A 27,092-nucleotide genomic window follows, 5' to 3' on the forward strand; every position below is an offset into this window, starting at 1 on the left:
TGAAGCACTTCAACAGGAGCGAGAAGATTGTTTGCAACCAATCACTGATTTGGACGGAGCTACACTTTAGTTCTTATCAGACTGTATCAGGATCGTGCCTATTACGGTTGTTAGACAAGCCATTACCAGACTCTTTTCAAAATTATACAAAACCATGTGATGTTCGATGTCATATGATATTCACCTCGCCAAGAACATTTTATAATGAAAACTGCCTTCCTTTACAGACTTCATTGGTATGTTCATGTTCAAAGCTCCAAATCCAACGAATCCGAACTGTCTCTGTGTTAATGACTTGCCTGCCTACAGAGGAAATGTAAGTTCATGTAACCAATTAACGACCTTCCAGGACCAGCTGTGAAGAGAAACCTATACTGTGTTTTCCCTTGATGTAGTGTATGTCCAGCTTGAAAAGCCAGAAAACGCCTTGAAAACGCCTTGAAAATGCCATTGAGATTCAGTTTTGTATTCCATACTTTAAAGCATCTAAATTCGAGTTAAGGGTACCCATGACTGCTGCTGTAGAAATTTCTAACGGTGGATAAATAATTCCTACAGTCAGTCTGTGCATAGATCTGTTTACGTGTACAGACATTACCATTGGAGAACCGACCGGACTAGTAAAAGATGGAGAAGGACTCATCAATCCAAATCTGAATTTTCCTTGCAGACTCAACAATTGGTCCAGACGGTGCTCGTTGTTGTTGCGGTTATTTGTATTCCATGGATTCTCTTGGTCAAGCCCTTCTTTCTTCGGAGATGGCACTACCAGAAAGTGGCGGTAAGTGATGGACTACTGGTACTAGTAAAGTGTTCCAAGATACATGTATTTCATGGTTTGAAATGTGTGCAGGCAGCGTTCCTTTCGTGAAGTCTATAGATGTTTTTATAGTAGTAAAGCTCTTCTAACTCCTTTTTTGGTTAGACTATTAGGTAACTGGGAGTGACTGCCAGATAACGCTATCATCGGCAGCTATTATACAAATTCATCAGACGTGAAAAAACTAGAGCACGATGCGTAAAATCATAATCTAAGCTATACAATCACCTTTTCAGCGGAAAGCCACATTCTTATACCCGATTGTCGACCATGGTGATGACGAGGCTTTAATCGATGGTGCTGCCCCTATTGGTGAGGCTGGCCGAGCCTCTGCCCACGATGATGATGATGATGACGTGGATGAACATGTAGGTTCCTCAAATCGAATATTGTCTTTCATTAACAGCTGTATCTGCAATTGCGTGGGCATAGCTACAGATTTTGTCTCGCTAATGCCGTTGTAATGTTGTCACTGTTTGAAGCAACGTGCCTTTTAAGTGCTAAATTTGTTACCGATACTAAGGGCAGGATTTTTTCAAGTTTTTCTCCTCGCAAGCGTACTGTTTTATCATATTGCATAATTGCCTTTCACAATTGTTGTATGGTATTTTGCCCCCAAGACTGCACAGAAACTCGTTTTTGCTTAAATATGTGCATGGCCAGTTGACAATACAGGTACAGTAGAACCTCCCCTTGCGGACACCTCTGCCAGGCGGACATCTCCGCATTACGGAAATGTTCGTTTAGTCCCGATTTTTTTCTAAGTCATTTGTTTTAACCAAAACCTCTGTAGAGCGGACACCTCTCTGCTCCGAATTGCACCAAGGCCATGGTGACTTTTTGGTCCAATCACCTCACAATTACGGACAGTAAGCAAAAACAATGGCTTCCCGTGTTCACTTAGGTAGTCGATTAGATCTCACAGGTATGAAGTTTGCGTATTTGATGAACATAATTAGACACTGTGTTCAGTTAATTACAGGGTGGAGTGAATTCAATGTCCGTTGCTCTCCTATGTTTCGTTTAATTATTTTTCACTGCTCATCACATTGCCAAGCTACTGCATATTCTAACATCAATTGCAGTCCATTGAGTTGTTTGTCCCCTTGTGCTCTAATTACAAAGAATAAAGCTTGATGTGTAGTAGCTCAATCAAATGCTTTTATACAACTAATTAAGGATGTATGCTGTCTATGTAGTATGTAGCGTACGAACACAACCTGCATATATCAATGTTGGCAAATTCATATGACCTCCAGTAGAAATACCATAAGGTATTACAATAAAGTAATTTCAAGTTCGCATATAAATCGCATCAAATTGTTTGAAGTAGTTAATATTCAAAATTAAATGGAATATGTAATACCCCGGTACGTAGACTCCGTGTACGGTGGCCCATAGAGGACATGCGTTTATTTTCAATACTGTACTTCCTAAACTAAGGTTAACAGTGAGAAATATGGCCGCCGAGAATAATTTATTCCGGTAATGCCCATTTATAATTTAGTGATAGCCAAGGCCATCACGTGGCGTGATAGAGGTTTGACTGGTTCAATCTGTGTTTCAATAGTGAAACTAACAAATCTGAAGTAGAGTGAAATTAACAACTGTCACGAGCTTTGAGTGGAAATGAACATTGTTGCATGGTATAAAGACCATGACTGCTTGAAAGACTTCATAGAAGCCCTAGCTTAGCTTGCATAATCATGGCACGCAGAATGTTCGCGTCTTACTCTTTAAAAGAAAAGCTGAAGTACATAGACTTGTACCGAAACCAACAAAGATGCGTAAGGCTGTATTCAGAAGAGCACAACATCAAGAAGGCCACGTTCCTGACTTGGTTGCGCAAGGAGGAGACAATTCGCCACAATTTTGACCACAGCAAAAAAAGGGGCCAAGAGCGCAAGGTAAAGGACCGCGATGTCGGTGAGTTGCACTTTAACCCTTCACTCTGAAAACTAGGGGTACAATAGAGGTGCTATGGCGTGTACATGTATAGCAATTTTTTTGCTGTATAGCACCTTTTTTACCCATCAGCCCGACGGGTATTGTCGTAGCGTCCGATGTCCGTCTGTACGTTTGTGGACAATTTTGCCATGAAACTTGTTGTTGTGTATCTTGGGGTGACAATAGAGGAAGGTTCCTTGCGAAATTTGGCGTGATCCGATATTCAATATGGCTGCAAATAATGAATTACTATGTTTTGTCTTTCAGGGTATTGGCCTGAGATGGAAGTTGAGATGTCGGAGTGGTTTCGTGATAAAAGACAAATTGGTATGCTAGTCAGTATCGAAGATCTAAAGGAGAGGGCGATGATCGAGTTTCAACAGTGGTGGGACCAGCTTCCTGAAGAAACCCAAGCCGACATTGTAACTAGTAAACCTGAACGCTCAAACCTTGCTGCATCAAATGGTTGGTTTGAAGGTTTCAAGAAAAGATAAACTCAGAATGAGTGTATTGTTTTCAAGTGAAACAACAATTCTGCTGATAAGCTGTTTCTCTTAGTATACCTCTCAAAATGCTTAATGCTAAAATGGTTAAATAAAGTGTATAGCGCTTTCATCATGTTCATCCCAATCATGTTAACATCTCTGCTATTTCAATTTCTAGACAAAACATTTCCCTGCGGAAAGTGACGAAAGATACCAGGGGCCATATTTACAAAGCCCTCGCAACTTTTCGACCACGCTAATCTTTTGTCTGACAGTCCGTGAACAATAGGGTGTATGCAGGTGAAAAATAGATTTGCGTGGTCGCAGAGATGCGAGGGCTTTGTAAATACGGCCCCAGGACGATACCTAGGACGCTGAGAATCTCATTGCCGAGTTCCGTGCCAACTTTTTTCAAACAGTTGGAGAGATGGCATTCCGCATCATCGGCAACATGGACGAAACGTTCATGCAGATGGACAGTATACACAACAGGACGTATGAACAAACAGGTTCTCCACAGATCAACATCAAGAGCAGTCGGGGAAGCAGGTGGATTAGTGCAGTTCATTCCACCTGGCTGTACGGCATTTGTGCAGCCGTTAGACTGCACCGTTATGCGCGCATTCAAAGCCAGGGCACGCAATGCGTGGAAAGCATGGAAAACAACCAACACTGGTGAGGATGGACAGTGTCCACGAATTCCATGGGAAGCTGTCCTTGAAATTGTGTCTGCATCATGGGATGGGATTGCCTTGGAGGCCATTGTCCGAGCTTGGGGCGCGGCAGGGCTCTTGCACTATCCAGCTGATGTGGATGATTTACTGATTGGCAATGAGAAATTGGATGATGAAGACCTTGAATTTGACATGGATATAGAGTAATTACAGACTGAGAATAGGCCTACGTTTTCCAGTAATGTAAAGATTCAGTGCACAGCGATCCTATTTACGCCAATTTGTCAATAAAGGTTGCAATCAAGAAACTTCGTTCAAGTGTTTTACCTCAATGATTAAACAGTTGCTCCTTAAGAGCACCCAACAATTCAAAAGCCAGGGGCTTTCGCACGAGCGTACAATGGTTAATGACTAGTGTCTGTCTAGCCACAATACCAGCCCGATTATCAAGAAATGCTGAAATGATCACCAGGCCTCGGATAACATTTCCTGTAATGCACACGTCCATAGTTGGCACGCATGACTACTGAATTAAAATCACTATTGAAACGCAAATTGAACCCTCAAACCCCTATCAAAGGGAAATTACAAACAGTGGGCATTACCGGAAATAATTTATTCTTGGCGGACATAATCCTTACTGTTAACCTTAGGTTAGGAAGTACAGTATATTAGAATATTTTTCTTTTTACAATGCGTTTTTTTCTCTCGATTTACAACCGCCGTCGGATTTATTTCTCCCCGCCGAAAAAATAATAATTCCCACCGCCATGTTAAAAATAATAATTCCCACCACCACCAAGGAAAATAATATCCACCGCGGTGGAAATAATATGTTTACAACCACGATTGTGGCTGGACTAGTATTAGGTCAAGGAGAGTAGATCGGAGCGGGAGCTAATTCGTCATTGACACCGGGTGGATATTATTTCCCACCGCGGTGGATATTATTTCCACCGCGGTGGATATTATTTCCACCGCGGTGGATATTATTTTCCTTGGCGGTGGTGGGAATTATTATTTTTTACCCGGCGGTGGGAATTATTTTTTCGGCGGTGAGAAATAAATCCGACGGCGGTTGTAATTCGAGAGAAAAAAACGCATTGTAAAAAGAAGAATATTCTAATATATTGAAAATAAACGCATGTCCTCTATGGGCCACCGTACCCGTGTTCATACACATGAATCCACTTTTTGGACAATAATGGCATAACCTCCCTATTAAGGACACCTCTACATTACGGACACCAACGCCCAGTCCCATGGGTGTCCGCAATAGAGAGGTTGTACTGTATATACAAAATACAGTCACTACATCACCTAACTTATTTCATACTTCAGTTTGACTTCGGTGATGTGTTCATCCACCAGTGTATCCACACCATCGAATACTGTCTGGGCTGCGTATCAAATACAGCCTCCTACCTTCGTTTGTGGGCGCTCAGCTTGGCTCATGCCCGTGAGTATTATTTTACTTCAAACTTCTAAGTAGAAAATGTCTTTTCGGTTCTTGCATTTCTTTAAAATGAGAAAAATAGATAAACTATCAGAGGGCGCAAACCACGGGCCGGTCTGTGTGTACACGTATCTGAGTAAAGGCGGACACAGACTACACACTGTTTAAAGTTCTAGGTCACCAAGTATTGAAGGCAGATGTGGCGAAGTTGGTCAAGTATCTAAACAGTGCACAGACAGACTAACATCTAACTCTCTATTTTAATCGAATTCGTGCACCTGCGGTGGGCTACCCAAGAATAAAATCCCCTTGACCTTGATGGTTCTGGAGGGAAAATACAAAGATGGCTACTGTTGATATGCTGACAGTGCTTGTTCAGAGGAAGAGAAGGGCAATTTCGATTTTATTTAGGGATTTGATATGCTTGTTCTTGTATTCTTTTGACGTGACATCCCATATCCCTGGTCGATCCTGTACCATGCAGCTCTATGAATTTGAAGGTTTCCGCCGTAAATATGTTACAAGTATCTGCCAGAGCTCTTCTTCTATTCAGTATACAGGATACTACTGACCAAATACCCACTACACAGATCTCCAGCATCTTCAGACAAAGGAATGCAATCTGGTATCAATCAAAACACCTGAAATAGACCTATTTTGAGGTCATTACCATTGACCAACTAAGTTTAGATACCAACACACCTGTCAACAACAGGCCAATTGCTTGGTGAGAATAGAGCAGTCTCCCTCAGCGGCCAACACTTGGCAAAGTACCTCCCCGGTATCAAATTACTTTGCAAAGAAAAGTTTGTGGACCAGACACACTGCCATGGAAGTTACCTGAAGGGATGGTATCAATTTAAACACTTTAGATAGATGGTAGTCTGTGTCCGCCTTAATAAAACAGAACCGAATCGTTCAACACCAAACACTTGGATTTTAGGAGGTTTTATAGGACTGGCCACTGTTCTTACATGATTTTCCAGGGCAACGTTTTTTCCCGATTTTAAGACCATTCCACCCAATTTAAAAACGATGCTTTACATAGTTTTCAATCATTGCCAGAACTTTCGGAGGTGCTGTGGACAATGGTGATGCGCATCCCCCTGGGGTTGGATGGTTGGCTTGGAGCTCCGGTGGTTTTCTTCATCTTCATCGCCTAGGCTGCGCTGACCATAGCTATTCTTCTGCTGATGGAGGGACTATCGGCTTTTTTGCATACACTCCGTTTGCATTGGTAGGTACAGCCATGTAATCGTTTTTTTTTTGATCTCGAAAAGAACTTTGAGAATGTAGACAATGGTTATGCGTATTTGTCTTGGAATGGTGGATGGTTGGATTGGCTCACCAGTCATGTACTTCGTCTCAATATCTTGGGCAAAAATTACCCTCATTATGATTCCGGAAGCAAGGGAAATTCAATTGAAAAACTTTTGAAATTTGTAGGTTCAAAGGGAAACCTTGGCAATTTTGAAACCCAAAATTTATTTTGTTATGTTCTCCTTGTTCCAGGGTTGAATTCCAGAATAAATTCTACAGTGGAAACGGCTACAAATTCCTTCCATTCAGGTCGATGATTTATAGGCAGGCTCCGATTGAAGCTTGTTGGACCCATATACCATTACAACATGCAAACAGACCAAGTAATAAGAAATATGTTTAGAAATATTCCAGAATGAGATATTTGTAACCGCAGGACTGATTCGAATGGACCTAAGTTTTGATTAAACGTTTATTTCAGACTATAAATAAAACACCAAAAGATTCGATTTTGATTAGAAGCTGTGCGATCAATCAGGTAATCCAAGTAGCTTGGTTTCTGGCATAAAATAAACTGTCATGTCTATTCCCTATGCGTGGGCATCCTTTTAAATATGCACAGCGCTGTTGTTGGCCGATTCTCAGTTCAGAAACAAGTGCCCCTTCCTTCAATATTTCACAAAGAGGTCATATTACAAGTTTCCGCAATAGATTTGAAGTGGCCGGTAAAAGTGTGACTTATTGGGTCAGACTCATGTACAAGGTGACCTTGACCTTGCATTTGGCCTCTTTATTATTCCTAACCGTGAAGAGGAACACGACATGGTGTTTGAAGATGAAAGAAGGCCTTAAGAATTCTCTTGGCATCATAACGTTTTGCTTCTCTTGAAAACAATGAATCCACGGCGAAATTCTCATCGATAAAAATATACTGTTGCCATTGCAAGTAGGCAACTTGCTTTCTTTTCGAGCACACGGAACTGTTCAATTATGATTTATGTTGTCATTGTGAAAAAGTGACAAAAACAATATCTGTGATGATCAAATACACTCAAGATGAATAAAAAGAAATAAAGGTCATACAAAACTATTCTTCAAACAGATTATGACTATCTCAGACAGTTTATCGATCATTCATTAACATTATAGAGAAAGTGAGTTTTTGGCCATCTCATTCTCGTAATGTCCATTCTGACTCTGCCTCCTCATCTGTTCTAAGCGCAGCATATGATTTTGGTGGAGTTTGTAACAGGCCCACCAATCCAAGTTGGCGCTTTGCATAAACTTCAACAATCACACAGATGGCAAGACAAACACAGCTTAAAAGAAGACATGTGTAGATGAGCACCATTGGATCATTATCAAAGAATGGCGCGATTACAATTGGAAGCAAGATGTCTCCAAGTTGGGAAGATACAATAACGACTGATGTAATCTTGGCAGAACCTCCAAGATAGTGACCGAACCAGTTGAATATCGCACTGAAGCATGAGCCAATGCCGAACCCCATACCGAGACCTCCCACCCAAAGAACGGGAAGGGATTTGTTCACAACTGCAACTAGTGCAAGCGACACGGTGCAGACTATGAGATCGGTGTATAATGTCACTGATGGTTTGAAAAGATTCGCCAAGTACATCCCAACAACACTGGATAGTATCGCCGATGCTGATGTTGTAGCATTTAAGATACAGGCATAGGGTTTGGTGACGCCGTAATGCCTGACAGCAAACGCAAGAAGCAAGATATCATACAGTGAATCGATCCCTACAATGAAGAAACTAAAGATGGCGATCAACACAATGATATTTATCCGGACACACTTATCACTGATTTTCCCACTGTTTTGAACATCGGCTTCTTTTGTGATAGCATGTAATTGTGGATACCGACGAACCAGAAGGTTTGCCAGTGTAACGAATGATCCAGCTGTCCAGACCAGAATCATGATAATCATATAAAGAGTGTGAATTTTATGAAAATCCACGCCAAATAGTCTAAAAGTGACATAACCGTGATCGCCCGAGTTAAATTCATGGGAACAATTCGAAGTCGTCGTGTAATTGCATCTCTGTGAAGTCCGATTTTCCTCTGCATCTTCAGTAAACGGTATTGATGTGTGATTGCCAATTAAATGAAAGGATGGCTCTGCTTCGTGTTCCAAGAACGACCTGGCTAAGAGAGGCGCCGTTGAACAGCCAATGTTGTATAGGAGATACACAAACAACATGTAGGTGGCACCCTTCTCTCCCCAAATGTCCATACTGAGCGCATTTCCATCTGAAATTAATAACTTACTCAGTTTACTGCATGAATCTATACAGGGTGTTAAACAATACTCTGGAAGAGTTGATCTAGGAAACAGTTTCTATCGGGCGACTTGTGTATTTTTTAAGGTTATGTAGGCTCCAACTACAATGTGCATCATTATAAACTGTACAGTGTACTCCACTGGATGTTTGCCATATGAAATTGAAGAAGGTAACAGGGTTGCGATGGTGGGAGAGGATTGGGGGCACTAACCTGTTTCAATTGCTCCAATCCCACATCCCGTGACTGCAGCCACCATGACCATCACCACCACGTTTGTACACCAGGGAATCAAACCACTTCCGAGGCTGGTCACGGCAAACCAGACCGAGATAATATACACACGATACTTGTTGAAATCCTGCAAGGCCCCTCTGGTCATTGAACCAACACATATCCCCAAACCATACCCTGATGCGACCCAAGCCACCGCCCCTATACTACTGTTTGTAACTGTCACAAGATCCAGCATCACCGGGCCTCGAATGCCTTGACATATTCCCTGGAAAAGAATTTGTGGTACAACCTTTGCCTTGTGCACGGTAGCCGCTATGTTAGTCAATCAACAGAAGAGTAATCGGCGAGTTATGATAACTTCGTAATTGAAACTTTCTGCTTTAAAGCTTCGAGATTTTCTTCATGGAAATGTTGAGTTCTGCAGGCGGTTTAATACATACATATTGTATGTACATGTAGTTTTAGACCACCAACAAGGATGCTACCACTGGAGTTTAGTCCCAGTGTCAGGACACTTAATCCTAACAACTACTTCGTGCCAACTGTCAAGGACAAATTAGATCAAACTGGTAGTGATCGTCGACATTACTGCTGATAAGTCCAGAGCATGATGCTCCTTGCCGATATTCCGAGTCACTTTCAATACTTAAACGATGCGATGTATAACGTGCATGTTGGTCTATTTCTGATACCATATTTACTATTTCTGATACCATACTGATAGTTTGAAATACATACCAATGTCAAATATCCGAACCCAATGGCAACAGTTATATAAATTCGCAGGAGAAACTCCTTTCTGGCGTCTTCCATTTCACAAGCAACAGCCTCTACAGGTCACCAATCTTCTTTCTCTTCTTATTAAGTAATTCTGTCGAATGAGGCCTTACTGAAAATCGTTTATCCTTCAGCTACTCATATTCTAGGATCTCTTTATTTCAGAATTTCCACATTTTTATGCTGTATCCAGGTTTAAACGCAATAACAATCTCGGCAGCAGATGTAAAGGCATCCAAAAGAATCAGCAGATGTAAAGGCATCCAAAAAAATCCATTGCTTTGTACTTGATCATGAACTGTTCACTGGGGACATTTGCAATCTAACAACTCATATTTTAATTGCTTGTTTGTAGGTTTATGAAGGATCCACTTCAAACACAGACGCTTCCAATACATTCAATTCCTTTTGTCATACAGGTGATACGAATTGACCAGAAGACCCACATCAAGTTGGTCCTCAGCACAACCCTTCGCTTGATAAGTGGGGTTACACTACGAATTAAGCGGAATCAACCCGCACTGCATCATCTTGTAACGATATGAATAAAGTCAACTAGTAAAATATCGTACATCAATTTATTCCAATTTCATTCAAAAGCTTACAGTGCTGCATACATGCATTGAATTCAGCATATAACAGGTGGTGTGACAGGCTTATATTCTGAAGAAAAAATCTTATTAAAATAAAATCATTAATTCCATCATTATTTTGTACGTATGTAAATACAATAAGCACATTTACATTTGTGTCTTTGAGCAAGGCACTTAACCCTAATTGCTTCTCTCCACCCAGGATTAAATGGGTACCTAGCTGGCAGAGTTGGCACACTATGAATGTTAGTCCTGAGCGCTGTATAGCTGCAGCTTGGACCTGTAATACTCCCAGAGAGTAGAGCTTGAACCAAGAATGTACAGGCCAATAGCTAGGGGTAATAATGTGAAGCGCTTTGAGCGACTGAAACCAGTTGGATTAAGCGCTATATAAGTTTCATAATTATTATTATTACATACACTTTACTACGTTTCTATCATGTGACAACAAAAGGATACTTTCGGAATTATTCATTGTTTTGCACATATGGTAAGATGAATACGATAAGCACATTTATATACACTTTACTACGTTTCTATCATGTGACAACAAAATTATACTTGCGGATGGTTTCAGGTCAACAATCCCTGGCACTCACATCGCAGATTCTCAATGCCGAATGACCAGTTATATGGCACGACATGCCCAATCAGGGTACTTATGAGAACTCCAATTAGAACCTCCTTACTCTATAGGGTTTCCGTTTTACATCTCACTACCAGTTGCTTCTATCAACCAATGATACAGCACCAAGTATATATTTGAACCAAGAATAAATTAATAAAGAGTGATGTAAACACCAACGGTAATGATGTCTTACTCAGGACGATACAGTCCTTGTGAAAAATCATCTTAACTAATACTGCGTGCATCATCAAGTTGTATATCATCACTGATTATGGGCTCCACTTTGCGGCCGTTATATGATTAATAATGGGAAAGATGGTAACCAATTTGATTGATGCTTTGAGTGGGCTTATCACGCCATGTTGACATATAGATTCAAAACGTAGGTGGCACTCCAGGACATTGATGTTGTACATTATATCTCACTAACCTAGCTATATATAGGTTGATATCAAAAGCCAAAAAGGGGACTGATTAATTAACGTGCCCTATACATGTGCACAGTCAAGCACGGATCCTCGAGCGCCGAGTTGTCCCCAATTCGAGCTCGGGTGGTAACCCCATTGAAACATCCCAATTCGTCTATGCTATGGAGATACTACGGCGTAACTAGATCGAAGAGTTGCATGGAAAAAGCTACGTGTAGATCTTGCTCTGTCGAAACATGGCCGGATATATAAGAGCACTGATTTCACACAATATGAAAAATGTCCGATCGCGCTAAGTTTTGTTACACCATTTGACAAAGAAATTCGGTGTTAAACAAGTCCAGCATCTCGGGCCATCCCGTGAAAGATGGAGTGCTTCTCTTTTAGAAGGTTGGAGGGTGTGTCGTACTCCTTGATTTTGCCCTTGTCGAGAACAATCACCCTGAAAAAGAAAAATCAGAGAAAGATTTTTACGACATGCACCTTGCTGAATAAATTCATAAACGTCCAGTAGTACATGCAAGTCTGGCACGTAAAACACGTAAAAAGGCTAAATTGATGTCAATATCAATACTGTGCAACCCAGCTTGCCTGGGGAAGCAACTTACCGGTCGTAATCCATGATCGTGTTCAAGCGATGCGCAATGGTGAGAACAGTGCATCCTGTGAACTCCACCCTTATGGTATTCTGGATCAAATCATCCGTCTCCAAGTCAACAGCTGCAGTTGCTTCGTCAAGGATCAGGATTTTGGTCCGCCTCAGGAGTGCACGGGCAAGACAAACCAGTTGTCGCTGACCAACACTGCAATGAAAACGGTACGAAACGGTCACATTTTCAATATCTGTGATGAGGAATGGAGAGATGCTATTTCCTGATGACTATATTCTGATTGAACTGAGAGAGATGATGCGTTATTCGGATAGCATGCATATCATATTGGTGAGTGTTTATCGTCGAATTTTTAGTCCCTCTAGACCAGCAATCGTATAAAAGAGAGGTGTTTCACACATAGCGCACTATAGCTTAATCTTACCTCAGATTGTCTCCGTTCTCCGACACCTCATATTGTAGCCTCTCTTGAAGTCCGGCCACGAATGACTTGAGATGGGAATGCTCCAAAGCTGACCAGATATCTGCATCAGTGTGATGGTTGAAAGGGTCAAGGTTGGAGCGGATGTCTCCCGAGAATAACACGGGATCCTAAATCAAAGAAGGCGAAAGTGGTGAATGCATCCATCTTCATGAAGTGGTTGGTATATTGACACAAAGCGGTTAGCACAAAAATTGTGTTGGAAAAGAGATTTTGTAATAACTTCCATTGGACACCACGCGTTATCACATGGTCCATTGAAGGCGCGAGAAGGGGCGTCCGGAGATTGTCCTTACCTGAGGTATGATGGTAAGCTTGTTCCTGAGATCATGAAGGCCCAGCTTGCCAATCTCATGTCCGTCAATCACTATGGCGCCTTCAGCTGCCTCTATTAGTCGAAAGAGAGCAAGTGTTAGGGAGGACTTGCCAGCGCCCGTTCTCCCGACGATGCCAACCTAAAAGAAACAATACAAGTGATGCTTAACATTCGAAGAGAGATTTATATGGCGTTGATATAGGCAAATAGGAAGAGCTATAGTCTAAAGATATTTTTCAACTTCGCCACTATGTACCTTTTCTCCAGCACGTATGTTACACGTAATGTCCTGCAGCACTAAGTCAAGACCTTCTCGATAACGGACGCTATAATTCTTGAACTCGACTGCACCCTGGTTTGGCCATCCAGCATCTGGCTTATAGATAGGTCTTTCCCAAGCAGCCTGAAAAAAGAATTATTCAATCAGTATTGCGAACGAAGCGCTAAAAGTGTTTTTACCAGGTACGTTGATGAAAAGGATACCGCATTCGGAATTCGATAGGACATTCTGTCATGTATAAATCCGATCTTTAAAGTACATGACGTGGATTTAGTCTTGAATTCGCCAGCAAAGTAGGACCGCAAAGTGTACCCTTTATTGTTATCAGCCAAACTTGACCTCTCACCTCGCACGCAATTTGGGCGTATTCAAATATCCTCTCAACTGAGACGATATAAGTTTCCATGTCACAGCTCGTCCTGACCATGAAATTGAGGGAGCCTGTGACTTGTAGGGCATAGGAAACGGACAGGCCTACTAAGCCTGGGTCAATGGTTTCACGGAAGGCCACGGCGAAGATGGCTGCCAGCAGGATGATTATGTTACCAATCAACTCCAGAGAAATACCCAGCCATCTGAAAGTTGAAATTCCAGATGAGTATAGAATAAAGAGGGCACGTATGAAGCAGCAATGAATAGAAACAAGAAAGCGTGTATTGTGTCTGTCGACCGAGTAAACAGAAGAGAGCATGTATGGAAAAATGTCTACCAGCAAATTAAACTACAATGTACTCTCTCTGTTGGTGGTTATGGAACGCAGCTGGCGCATTCGTTAGCATGTTTATATGGTTAAGTCAAAGGTCGTTGGCTTGAACCTCTGTCTGGCCATCATTTCGAGAGCTTTGCAGAGTCGAGTTAATTTCGGGTGCCGAAATAACGGCAGCTGCACAATACGCAAGAGCGCCTAGCTTATGTGGATATCAAGACGCAGGCATATTCAAATGCGTTTGATTGCGTGACTCTAACTTCAAAGAGGGAGCAACGCAACATTGAAAATGGTCCATCTCTACATGTATATCCCAACGGTGTACCTGTTAGACATTATATTGGCATAGTAAGCCATGTTGCCTTCATCCACTAGCCTGTCACTGGTCTGTATGAAGCGTTCCTGTTCACCATAGCATCGGATAGAGCTGGCACCCACTACGCTTGTCCCGAAGTGGCTGTATATAGGAGATCTCCGAATGGAGTCAATCCTCTTTAGCTGACGGGACGTGCAAATGTAGAATTTCTGAAACCAACGTGAAACGTTGAATACATTTATGGGGGCCCAATGCTACCACGTCCATGTAAGTACTTCAATAGCCTCAGGGTATGACTGTAAGAATACGTCACCAAAGGCGGTCTAATGTTATAGTAAACTGAAGCACGGATGCTCTACATCCCTTACCGAAGCAAGCTTTAGAACATGTCCAATTTGGGCTTTAGGATAACATTATTGCATATACTGAAATGTATTTGAGAAACATGAGACGCATCCTGAGGGCATGAAAGTAAAACTAACGAAGACAGCTTTAAGTAGGAAATGATATTCACAAGTGAAAGCACACGTACCTGTGCGAAGTAATACAGAATTCCTAATGGAACCAGAGCCGCAAGAAAGACGGCAAACGAGTAAGAGATGATGATAATGGTGGCCAACACCTGTGCAAAAGTCAACATCCAGATTCTCATTGTGATAGGGATGAGTACGTCCACGGTGTCGATGTCCTTGGATATCCTGTTGATGATACGGCCGAGCGGTGTCGTGTCGAAGAATGATGAAGGTGCCCTCATGATCCTGGCCACGAGGCGCTTGTGCAGGAGCCCCGAGGCGGATATTGTCCCGATTGCTACGCAGAGTCCTTGGAAGAATATGAAGATACCTGAAAAGGTCCGATTCAAAAATATGTCACCAACTTCCCTTATACATTCATCTTGTGTCCATAACAGGCGAATCACAGCGTCATCAGAGGCAAATACATGTACCATACAATCGGTATAAAAGCATCATTGCGTCGTCCCAGTAACAACTTGTTATATAATCCGTTTGTCAATGCAACAACGACAACAACATTGCTCTAAAGAAGCTTTTGTAGCGTGCGTTGAAAGACCCCGGTAATAAAACGATCATCACTGAAACTTAGCATTAGTTTTTGAAGATACTTGATTCAGTTTTTTTGTAGTTTCACATCACCACTCAGTTCAACTGCTTTGAATACCGCCAAACATCTGACGTGTAGTTTACCTTGAGTCACACCAAGAGCACCATAGACGCCGACTCGTAAATCTTTATTCTCCTTCGCTAGTTCTGGTGGATCGTTGCTCCAGATACTCAGCCAAATATTGGTTCCGATGGATGCGGCTATGAAACATACATAGGCCAGGAACATGCCCAGGAAGACCCAGGAGCCGTTGGCCTTGATGTACTCAAGATAGATGGCACGTTTCACCTAAAATTAGAATAGCTTGTTTGTATCATTCCGAGATAAAATGACATTGATGATGAAAAAATTCATAAAACACAGGTTACCTTACTTTTTCTCATTGATCATGATTCTCCATACAAATGAACGGAACTTAAAATGGAAAGGCATTCGTGTGGAGTTCCGCTAAGGATTATCAACAGTATCACTAATTTACCCTCCCTCAATCAATGGCAGCCACTCGCAGCAAAACGTAATGTGCAATTGAAGAAAGTAATTGTACAGTGAAGACTGTAATACTCAAGGAAGAAATGTAAATCTAGCATACCTCTCCCGTTTCGGCGGTCTCTACTGTTGTTAACGTCTGCTGTTTCTCAATATCCTTCTTTAGTTTGTCCAAGTCCCCCTCAATAGATTTACTACTTGAGAGGCGCCGACTAGAGAATTGAAGAAACGGAACGATAGCAAATTATCAAACAGTGACAGCATCATCCTAATAAAAACTCCAGACAAGTTCGGTTACTAGTAGATGGATAAATTGGACCCAATCACCTTTTGTCAGAATCACTGGAAGCAGTCGCGCTGCACAGCGGTTTCGTTTCTCGGAATGGCCTTTCGTTTTGCGTTTTATTAATTCAATCTACAACAAAGCTCTGCTTGACGCTGCCCAAAGCAAAAAATAAACGGATTCTAGAATGTGTCAAGGCCTATCCGAATCCCGGTCTATCAGAGGATAAGGAAGCTGTTGGTGATGAATTTATTCATTATCAGAGTTGGCTCTATCAATCAAATCAGAGAAGCAAACATGCTGACAGGTTGTTGTTAAAAGGCTTCTCATATTTTGAATTCCTTTAAATACCTAGTTCGCCTTTTCCTCCTCGTTGTCTCATCGCCTGATAACACCCCTTCACTGTCCCATCCACTCCCTTCATCGCCCGATATGGTGGATATATGTCGTCTTAACTCCTTGCGGAATTCTTGTGCTGAAGTATAAACCCAATTATACTGAAATTTACCATAAAGTAAAGGATGTGTGTTCTATGTCCCAAGAGATATAGAAGTTCCAAGATATTACTGGAACATTTTACCTTGACACTAAAAGTTAGGGTTATAATGCCGAGGTCGGGGCCGGCTTTGCCTTGTTCCTACCTTCTGGGTCGTCCTCTTCTTCTTCATTGTCTTCCTGTAGGTAGGTCTTGAGAAACTCTGCGAATGGGCCGTCGTGGGTGAGTAGGTCTCGGTAGGTTCCCATCTCGGAGATCACACCGTCATTTAGTACCAGGATGTAGTCGACCTTTGGGAGGTAGCTGATGCCGTGAGTCACAAGAATTCGGGTCTGAAATGAAATGTCAAATAACGTAAACTTCAATTCAGGTAGTTAGGTGTGTGTCGATGACTTAGGAAGATCCAAGTAGCGTATTAGTATATTTACTATACTCCTATTCGTAGCGGAAACAACTTGCCAAACGTGTAAAGTAAGCTGCTCTCTTATTGCGCACATACAAGGTATGTTATTTAAACTGCCCACCTTTTCTCTGAGCAGTCCTTCATTGCCGATGACCTTGTCAAAGATGTGCTTGCCAACATGCGCATCAACAGCACTTAGCGGATCATCCAGGATATACATCTCTGCATTCTGGTAGACAGCCCTGGCAAGGCTCACTCGTTGCTTCTGGCCTCCACTCAAGTTGATACCCTGAAACAAACAAATATATGATTCCGTAAGGACTACTAAGGCGAATTTTGAACAAATTGCAAAGAACGTCTCGTGACTAACCCGTGCGTGCCCAAAGACAAAAAATATGCTCAGGCTCAACACACTCTATTTTGATCGACAGAAATTCAGATACATTTTAACTCTCACGATGTTCTGTTTAGCAAACAAAGGCAGTCACATTTCACAGCAGAGAATATCTCCCTTTACCCATCTGATAAACCTTTTTTCCGAACTAGTTCCCTTCTTTTTACTCAACTGACTGGCATCGTTCTTCCTGCATGTACTCAATTCTTGATTCACTGAGAGGCCACCCATAAATTTCTCTTTTCTCTGACAGATATCCTTCTCCATAGATGTTCTCTTCTTTAAACTCATCAATCAGTCTGATAGATCTTTGTCTCTAAACACTGGAGCCGAGGAGAAGACTAACCGTCAAATGAACCCTGCCTACTTAGTCGCTACTCGCTCGTTTAATTGGTGCTTTTACCTTATCTCCTATTTCTGTCTGGTCACCACCAGGTAGGATTTTGAAGTCCGATGCTAGGGCACACGCCTCAATGCAGCGATCGTATTTGCTCTTCTTCATTTCCTTCCCAAAGGTGATGTTTTTTTCGAGTGTTTCATTCAGAATCCAAGCTTGTTGTGGAACGTACGCCATCGAACCCTTTAAGACAAAGTGACTCGAGTTTAGCTTATGAAAATTCTTACCGCAAACATGCGCTTAAAGAAAATCGTCATCCGATGCGTTGTTCACTCCTGAAGATAATGTCAGCGCTAAGTATCTTCTTTTTCCTTTTGTATAACACTGCTAAATTGAGGTCACTGTAAAATTCCCGATGAATATCAACTATTACAATAAAAAGGTTGATTAGTTCTTGATTGTGTGGATATCTATAGTTTGTATACTTACCCTCACATGAACCAATCCACTACTCTTGTACATATCCCCAAGAATAGCAGAGACGAGAGACGATTTTCCAGATCCGACATGTCCAACCACTGCCACTATACTGCCCTCTTTCACGCTGAAGTTGACACTGAAAAGAGGTAACGGCTTTGTGAGAGATATTTTGAAACGGTTTGCATGGGTCAGGCTCTTGAACTATCTTTATAGATGGAATAAGCTCAGTGGTGAGGCTATTGTCCATGAATGCTGGCGATATATCGTTTCAGGTTTCTTCCTTCCATGTGATCTAACTGCGCACTTACTTCTTGAGGACGTCTGTGTCATCTCTACCCCAGCGGAATGAACCATCCCTGATCGCAATAGGTTCGCCTGTAATGAAAGAACACGAAAGGGTCTGAGATACATTTGACCAAAATAAGTTCCTTTGCATTTATCTTCCTAAACGTCATACCAGTTTTGATCTTGGTCATACTACAATGATTGAAGTCACCAGTCAGTTCTTTAGCTAACAGTGATGAAACAGGAGTCAATAAGGGAGTGTAACGTCTTTCCACATTATCATCATGTGAAAAGCTACTGTTTTCTTTGGCCAACATGGACTTACTAATGGAGTGGTCCGTCTCGACATTGTCGGCATCAATATCATCAGATATGAGGAACTTAGTAAGACGTTTGGTGGAAACAATCGCCTGGAAAGATAGAAAGCACACGTTGATGTCAAAAGCAATGATTCAAGGTATGCTATAGAAGATTTGTTTTGGTACAGCGCGACATAAGGTTATTAATTATCCTTTGAAGTATGCCTTGACAAAACGTATTATTGTACGTGAACCAGTCTGTTGAGTTCATCCCTGATAAACATGAAAAACATATCCCAGATAAACATCAAGCGACACCGTTTGGGATCCGGCACCACGAGTTGGAGACTGACAATTATAAAGATGGATTTTCGCACCCGAAGCAATATCACATCCAATGAGATAAAGAGGAGAATGTAGGAACACCAACCTGTACAACATAAGCAATGACGGCTGGTAAAATAGTCATTGGAAAGTTCATCACATTGAAGTAGGAGAGTGAGACAAAGGCCCTCTGGGCATCGAGGTAGTTGTTGGGATCCATATAAGAGTATGTAGCGAATGAGGCCAATGCAACCTGGAATAGACGTAGGTATAATAAAAGATACATGTATGTTTGTTGCGTGAATGATAACAATGACAACAAGGAAAAGCTTTAAGCAGTTCATGTTAGCAGGGAGTGTGTTCTCGCTTGGCAAAAATGCACAGACCAAGTATAGTTAGTTAATTAGATTATCAGTGAGAAAGACAGATATTGTCAGAAAGACCAATGTCGAACCAACATTGCTATTTGACCATTTGCTGGTCGATCATTTGTTCTCATATCCAAAAGAACAATGAAAACAAACGCTGTTGCTCCACCACACTGAGAGGATCGGAAGCAAACTTACCAAAGTTGGTGCAACAAACCACGTGACACTGGTAAGCGCATTCAAATATGCCGCTTTCTTAAGTTCCTCTATTTCGGTGGCGCGTATTCCGTTGACCTTGTCTTCAAACGAGGGTTCCCAGGCGTACAGTTTGAGTACTTTGATACCGTTGAGTATTTCGTTCATCACCTTTAGTCTCGTGTCTTTGTGTTTCATCTGACTAGTCTAAAGCAAAATTTAAATAGGATAGATTCTAATCATGGTGTCATATCATACTAAAAGTTTCAGTTGGAGAAAACGCAACAGATGACGACTACTTTGTCGACAGTAGCTCAACAGAACTAACAAAAGCCGATGAGGCTGGGTATCCTCAATAAAATGACATTGCCGTGCTCATTCACATTCTGCATGCTCAAAGGCACATATGTTATTTTCTTTGTCTTTCATAACAAGGAGACCACAATACATTAGATTATGCGTGTACATATGTCGTTAATATCACTCTTTCAAAAGTACGAAAATGATTAAAATCACTAACCTGGTATTTCTTAATCTTTCCAGCGATTACAGCATTGATGGGTACCATGAGTATGAGTACCCCAAGCCCAGCGAGGACCGCTGGCCCAAGCTGCTGCCACAGCATTATTAAGCACACGACAATTGTGATCGGCGCTGACCAGATGAAGTGGAGGTAGACTGGCGCATCTTGAAGCTTCTGGGCGTCAACAGACATCAGGTTGACGATCTCGCCTTGGGTCGTGTTCTTTTTTGCCGAACTGCTCAATGTTAAAGCCTGTAGACAAGAAAATTCAACCGATTAAACCCTTTGTAAGAGATATGAGTGTGGAGAAAGATATCAATGTGGCAAGGAATTTTAACGAGAACGTTGTCAGAGGAGTAAAAAGTTGGGAACTGGTATGGGAAGATGTCAGATTTTCGGTGTCAAGGGCATTTTGAATGAGAACTGTACTATGAATGGGGATATATATCTGTCATACGAGCGGCCTGTATGTACCAAGTAAAAAAAGCGTATGAGGAGAGAGCTGTCTATCAGATAGGTAACTTACTTTTCTGTAAATAGCAGCAATCACAGCGCTCCGTATTTTCATACCGAATTTGTAGCAGACGTCAGAGTATTGTTGATTGGCAAACGACTTGATTGTAGCAAAGAGGAATAAGACTATGCCGTAGAGGTAGCCATGCCATTCCAAGGGATCTTTGCTTGACACGAAGTCGATCAATAAACTGGAAGCGAAGTCAGACACAATAAATATGAGGGACATTGTATCTTCGAAGATACGTTCGCAATTCCGAATGCAAGAATATATCTTTCCCAGGTGTTGGCCAATGAGCGGTTGTATTTTGTTTGCAGAAAAGGATTATCAACAATCAGTGATGAGGGGAAATGACAGACATCAGTCGAAGATGTGGCGGCCATCTTGTGTTACCATTGCCATACTGTTGAATTATGTCACATGGTGGGGTCTTTGTTTCACTTTGCATAGACACCAGGTACAAGGAACCTCGGCTTTACATCTCCCCTCTTACATTGTGGAATTGGAGTTTCACCTACCTCAGGATTAGTGGCTGGAGAAATGACATTATATCATAGATGAGTTTGAAGAAGCCACCGAGGACGTAATAAGGACCGTAACCTTTGGTAAATGCCATTCCCAACGATGGAGTCTTCTTCATCGGACCCTTTGAGGACCGGCCTTCTTTCAGACCGCTATGGCCGGACTTTCCTTGGTATGAGTACGTTTCACCATGTCTGTTTTGGTAATGGTAGGTTGCTTCTCTGAAGAAATGGAATTTGAAGTTGATATGCAATTATCAATCTTCATAGATTACGTTATAAAAGGCCAGGTATGTTCGTTGAAAATAGATTTGAACTTGATTATGAGACTTGCCAGACATGGTACGCTCATTCACCACTTTCCCATAGCAGCAATTTGTGCCTCCAGGAGAGTGTTGGCCGAAGAGTAGACAACTATCATGTTTTCGGTGCAGAAAGCATGGCGTGAATGAGTCATGCTTTCAGTGTCATGCTTTCAGTGGAAAGCATGGTGTGAATGAGTCATGCTTTCAGTGTCATGCTTTCAGTGGAAAGCATGGTGTGAATGAGTCATGCTTTCGGTGCAGAAAGCATTGCTTGAATGAGGGTTGCGGAATAGCCAACATGCATCCGGGAGGACCAAAAAATGGGTCAGGGATTGTATCCCCCCCCCCCCCCCATTCGCAGTACAGCACTAAGCAAAACCTACTTAGATTCTTCGCATTTGGCCAGTTGTTCTCTCCATTGTTTCTGGAAGATTTCATAGCATGGTTCACTCTTCTCCTGTGGCCGGATGTCCCAGAGGTCGTCGAATACCAATGCTTTTCTGTAGCCTCGGATAATCAACCTGAAATATTGTAACAAAGGTTCATGTAGAAAAGACATCAAGTTTACTCAAAGATTCCAGGTAATCGACTTTTGCCAATGAGTTATATACAGGAAAAGTGATCATTGAACTGATGATAAACAAATACGATATCTCATTGATCAGGAAAACAGGTAACAGGTTCAGTTCAGGAATCTTGTTGGCGACCTATGCTCCACTTGACTGAAACCTTGTTACTACAGGTTCGTCGTTGGACAATTTGAAAGCGGTTGACTCAGTGCCCACTAATCATCTCATTCATGTGAATGAAACCAAAGGGAACGTGTGTAGAAAATGACCTCTGTCATAGAAACAAAAAGAAGGGAACGTGTCTGGATAAATTTGGCCGTCAAAGTGTAAAAGGAAGAGAACGTGTATGGGGAAGTTATCTCTGTTAAAGAGGTAAGAAGAGGGAAACGTGAATGGAGAAATGCCATTATTTTACCCTGTTATCCACCAATATGTTATCCTTGAGAAGAAGGGTGTCTTAAGCTCAGGACAAGGTTCGTGCTGTACTTCAGTCCCCGAGCCATTCTTCCCTTTACTTTTATTTCCGTTGGAGACTTTCGTCGAGCCCAAAAGCGGAACGCGCTCCTCTCCCGCTATCTCTGTCTCATACTGCCGCTTGCGCTCGCTGGGAATGGCTGAGGTGTCAGCGAACCAAACCAACACAAACTGGATGCAGATCAAGGCGAAGTTTACGTAGAAAATGACAAAGCGAAACATGTCCTCGACTTCTCCCTCCTGAAGCGATGAGGTGAAAACATGAATTTAGTTGGTGAACAACCATCCTATATAATTCAGCGATTTGAAACGACTAAAATCAGTGCGAAATGCTTATCCAGAACGCAGTTAACAAGTACCGGTGCATCATTGATCAAATTTTATATCATACGTTCTATTTGATTGATTTAATGTTAGATAAGAACTGGCTGTCTGGAACCAGTCAAGACCACCAGGCACACTGATTAAGTTGGGTTTTTTTTCTTCGTGAAGTTACTTGAGCTTTAAAGTTGTGAATCAGAAGTGATGAAATGAATTTGGAAAAAAGACTTACTGCTCCATTGGTGTGGAGTATAAAAGATCGGAATGGCACAATAGCACATACTACAGAGAGGAGCCAGAAAATAAACGATATCCCTGAAGAGTGAACCCCTTTTCTGTACTCGTAGTGCGTCAACCATGTCATCAACGCCTGGAATGGAAACAAGCCAAATTCACTGCTACCAGATGTTATAATACATGTAGTACCCCAACAAAACTTGGACGGGATGTTGCGCGACGCATGATATTGAGAATAACCGTTCAGCGCACGTCATGATGTTTGTGTATAGTGAAGCCCAAAGGAAGTTATTTCGCGAGCGCTTTATACTGGACGGGTACTGTCGCTCAGCATCTAATAATTCCCAGGTCCTTTACGTAAAAGCTAAGGAGTGGACATACGTCATGCGCAACACTGTACTTGGTCATTTCATGCCAATTGAAAGTAACAACCACTTCCCGATCACATGTCGGAAGCACTTCCACTGTGTCAAAGGATTCCCAATCATATTGTTATCTTTTGGCTATACAACTTATACCAACGTATGTAGATATATTAACACATGTGAATGACCCTGTGAAAATCTCGTGACTTATCCCATTGATTGTTGAAAAAGCAGGTCAAACCACATACCACTAATAGGCCTACACTTAATGGAGTTCCGATTCAAAGTGCATTTTTTACTTATAATACGCAACTAACTAACTGTGTAAAATGCGAATTGAATCTTCCCATCCTGATTGACAGGGGATGGCAGAAAACCAAAAATGATGCTTTTTTACTTGAATTGACATGTAAGAGCAAATTTGGAGCACTATCAGACAATTTTGTTCTCATAAACAACATCATTACAATGTAAATATTATATACTTACGTATGTAACAAAATATACAGATGATGCAACATAAATAACTGGATATTGGTATTCTCCCGATGTGTGTTCACTTAGGGCCCGGAATAGATCCAATAAGGAGGTGAAGCACAGAAATATCCCTAATATCTAAAAAAAGGAGTGTAAATGGTGTAATGAAAAGTAAAATAACATAACACAGCCCAAAAGTCATTATCATCTCTATAAACATTTATATCGAATGGGTCAAAAGTGTCCCATGCTACAAAATCTCATCCAAATTTGGTCGACTCATTCTTCTGATATTTCATCAACAAAAGTTTAATGATATCTTCCCAACCTTTATAACATCGAAGGTATTGGATTGGAGACTGAAAACACAATGCACTGTTGATTCAACGCACCACTTTTGTTAAGTTAAGTTTTCCCGCATCTCCACATCTATATACCGTCTTTGACCAACGCAGGACGATGAGATAGATAGGAAGGCAGAGCCAGAGGAAGCCGCAGGGGACCCACACCAGGACTGTCGACTGGAAACATAGAGTGAAGTCCGGCAGGGCCGTGTTCACTGATATTCTGTCGCTCTGGAAAATCAGAAGGTAGAAATGGTGAGATATATACTGGCTTACCGCCAAAAAAACCTCAGCTGCCGCCTCGAGTTTACCTACAGTTTTACTCCATGCACACTCTCGTTGTTGGGTGTGTAAGCCATTACCGACGGTGAGGTATCGATTCCTTAATAAAGAAAACGTCTAGGTACAATCTTATTTCTATTAGGCCGGAAGGTGCGGAATAGATGCATTTTGCGAAAGGAGCAACAAGAAGGGAACGTTAATGGAGAAATAGAGGCACGACTATTGCCTAAGTCGTGTTCTCACATGACAAAACAGTTTCATCACGCTGTTTTTGTTCTTATATATTTTGCTCATTGTCATTGTTTATTTTCGATACATGAGAAAAAAATCGTTGCCATCTTTCACGCACAATAATTGATGGCCAAAACCGTATAATTGTGCATTGTGTAAAATGAAACTTATACAACGTCGCCGTTAGTATAATGGGAAAACAGACATTAAGATATCTAATTCGACAATAATCTATATGATAACCGGGTTAAATGAGTGATTCACTGCACCCTAATTCAGTACCTGACCGTGATGATTGTGTTAGTCAGCCTACTTATAGGACAAAACATAGTTCAGGCTAGACTCCCGGACAGGCCATTTCGTCACCCTGATCGTACCTCCACCTGTTTGGGGTATTGGACAAGACCGGTCCACTACTAAGCGTCCGGAGTGTAGGGTACCGATGTTCCATAACTCTGTGTTGATGGAAATCCAGTGCCCTTTTCCTCGAGTTTCGCAAAAATAACTTTCAGTGACCATTTAAAGACAACCTTAAACTGACCAATGTTTCACCTTTTTGACTTCAAATTCTCTGATGTCATCAGGGATAACCATGAATGAAACGAGGGAAGTCAGCAAGTAAGCCTACACTACTTTTCAACGCACAAATGCTTTACCAAGATATCACTATAGAAAAACCAATATACATGGCCGATTGCAGGACGATCATTATTGAAATTTAGATATAGGTAGGCCTATAATATAAATGTATGACAAAAGGAATACGATGCCATGATGACCATGCAATTTATCGAGGCCAACGCTGAGATGAAATTCAACTTACCCAAAAAGCCCAATCTTCTGACTCGTTCCCGCAGAAGCCTGGCCAGTAAACCACTTGGTCCGCGGCTGCTGTTGGTGTGACGTTTGTCATGTTGGTCCTCGGATGTTCCACCAGCTAATGTGAAATTGGCTGATGGTCAATGCTGTAAATACTCCGCCTGGTTGTGTAACCTCGATCTGATTTGGGCAAAAGAAATCAATTAAAAGTTGGTTATCAGCATCTTGACCCTCTTATTTTGTTATTGGCTTAACCTTATAACAGCGCGTGTGTTGCGAAATGTGCTGGAAATCCAGGGCTCCAGTTGAAAGGCCGATGGGCAAAAAACATGGGATGGGTCTCTACAGGTTTTCACCCGTAACCACAGAAGACCTTGTCTCTCTTACACGACACTTCTTCCCCTGGTCACCGCCCATTCCACTCATTATATCATCACCTTTTGTGGCTAATGCTGCATTCGCCATTAGTCTGAGCAGCTCTGAAAAACGTCTTTCAATTAAAATTTTAACAAATGTCAACGAAAGTTCCGTCACTCGGGAAAAACAAAAAAAAGATACCCAGTGCATGCACATAAATCTCTCATCTAATGACAGGACAAGATTATATGTTCTGGAGGACAGAGAGATCCCTGTCATACCAGTGATTTGCAATGTTATCAGAAGACGCTCTTTTTTGTCAGCGAAGCATATTCTTCAAACGGTGCCGAATGAGTTTACAGCTGGAGCAAGCATCGAGACATATTGTGCAATACCCGAGAAAGCACCTTGAATTGAAGAGGACACTACCTCGATGTGTGCCAGCGGACATCCGTCCTGATCCTGCAGTGACAATCCACCTGCTATGATGCAATTCTTGAAGGGAAGAGAAGCTGGAACTGAAAAAACGAGACGAGCATGTACTTACCAAAGTCTATTCCGTCTTTTCCCTTCAAATGGAAACTTTAAAAAGATTATTCCAAGGATTATTGAGCTGGGTACTCCAAGAACGAATTATGAAACACACCAGCAATCTAGGTCAATGTACGTTTATGATTAAGTGATTTTCGGTATTATGTTCTCGTCCAATTTTGATCAAAAATAGCAGATATCAGTCGCTTATATCATGATATTATCGATCAGTGTGGTTTTGTAAGTTTGAGCTTAATTCCAATGATCAAACCAACACATTATCAAACCAATGGCAATGGAGCTGTGTTCAATTTTGGATTATTATCATAGTCAACTAGGGGCCGTCACAACAGACACTGGCACTGTAGCATTAGTCAGGAGCGATCACAACTGATACTGCAACTGACCAAGAGCAACATTGGTTA

At 41.7% G+C, this 27,092-nt stretch overlaps 3 protein-coding genes across 3 annotated transcripts; 1 reads left to right on the forward strand and 2 right to left on the reverse strand.

Annotated features, from left to right (window-relative positions):
• The first annotated feature begins 3 nt into the window (after positions 1-3).
• LOC135493216 (V-type proton ATPase 116 kDa subunit a 4-like) lies at positions 4-7,373 on the forward strand. Its single transcript, XM_064780322.1, has 6 exons — positions 4-316; positions 671-781; positions 1,057-1,188; positions 5,268-5,385; positions 6,448-6,619; positions 6,895-7,373. The coding sequence occupies exons 1-5, from the start codon at positions 239-241 to the stop codon at positions 6,543-6,545; spliced, it is 537 nt and encodes a 178-aa protein (XP_064636392.1). The 5' UTR covers positions 4-238; the 3' UTR covers positions 6,546-6,619; positions 6,895-7,373.
• Positions 7,262-10,534, reverse strand: LOC135493206 (sodium-dependent glucose transporter 1B-like). The gene is made up of 3 exons (XM_064780294.1): positions 9,928-10,534; positions 9,166-9,454; positions 7,262-8,922 (listed from the first exon to the last, which is right to left on the reverse strand). The coding sequence occupies exons 1-3, from the start codon at positions 10,000-10,002 to the stop codon at positions 7,814-7,816; spliced, it is 1,473 nt and encodes a 490-aa protein (XP_064636364.1). The 5' UTR covers positions 10,003-10,534; the 3' UTR covers positions 7,262-7,813.
• LOC135493199 (multidrug resistance-associated protein 1-like) lies at positions 10,531-26,805 on the reverse strand. Its single transcript, XM_064780280.1, has 29 exons — positions 26,684-26,805; positions 25,784-25,959; positions 24,496-24,678; positions 24,116-24,241; positions 23,257-23,394; positions 22,645-22,943; positions 22,044-22,181; positions 21,353-21,577; positions 20,847-21,024; positions 20,318-20,572; positions 19,801-20,004; positions 19,341-19,487; positions 18,937-19,021; positions 18,635-18,701; positions 18,336-18,462; positions 17,913-18,089; positions 17,237-17,404; positions 16,858-17,044; positions 16,568-16,691; positions 16,037-16,145; positions 15,531-15,735; positions 14,858-15,168; positions 14,335-14,534; positions 13,650-13,878; positions 13,280-13,426; positions 13,004-13,162; positions 12,651-12,817; positions 12,224-12,418; positions 10,531-12,057 (listed from the first exon to the last, which is right to left on the reverse strand). Exons 2-29 carry the CDS (start codon positions 25,871-25,873, stop codon positions 11,946-11,948), a joined length of 4,752 nt encoding a protein of 1,583 aa, XP_064636350.1. The 5' UTR covers positions 25,874-25,959; positions 26,684-26,805; the 3' UTR covers positions 10,531-11,945.
• Between the last annotated feature and the right edge of the window lie 287 nt (positions 26,806-27,092).

The sequence above is a fragment of the Lineus longissimus genome, chromosome 1 (assembly GCF_910592395.1).
Source record: "Lineus longissimus chromosome 1, tnLinLong1.2, whole genome shotgun sequence".
Classification (NCBI taxonomy): Eukaryota; Metazoa; Nemertea; class Pilidiophora; order Heteronemertea; family Lineidae; genus Lineus; species Lineus longissimus.

Excerpts from the sequence above, each read along its gene's own strand:
- LOC135493216 (XM_064780322.1), top strand. The coding sequence starts at position 239 with ATGTTCATGTTCAAAGCTCCAAATCCAACGAATCCGAACTGTCTCTGT. Across the intron at positions 782-1,056 it reads GGCACTACCAGAAAGTGGCG|CGGAAAGCCACATTCTTATA; the intron begins GTAAGTGATGGA and ends TCACCTTTTCAG. Across the intron at positions 5,386-6,447 it reads GCTCAGCTTGGCTCATGCCC|AACTTTCGGAGGTGCTGTGG; the intron begins GTGAGTATTATT and ends AATCATTGCCAG.
- LOC135493206 (XM_064780294.1), bottom strand. The coding sequence starts at position 10,002 with ATGGAAGACGCCAGAAAGGAGTTTCTCCTGCGAATTTATATAACTGTT. Across the intron at positions 9,455-9,927 it reads GGTTCGGATATTTGACATTG|GGAATATGTCAAGGCATTCG; the intron begins GTATGTATTTCA and ends ATTCTTTTCCAG. Across the intron at positions 8,923-9,165 it reads GATTGGAGCAATTGAAACAG|ATGGAAATGCGCTCAGTATG; the intron begins GTTAGTGCCCCC and ends TATTAATTTCAG.
- LOC135493199 (XM_064780280.1), bottom strand. The coding sequence starts at position 25,873 with ATGACAAACGTCACACCAACAGCAGCCGCGGACCAAGTGGTTTACTGG. Across the intron at positions 21,025-21,352 it reads CTCCAGCCACTAATCCTGAG|TTTATTGATCGACTTCGTGT; the intron begins GTAGGTGAAACT and ends CTTCGCTTCCAG. Across the intron at positions 12,419-12,650 it reads GAGAACGGAGACAATCTGAG|TGTTGGTCAGCGACAACTGG; the intron begins GTAAGATTAAGC and ends TTTTCATTGCAG.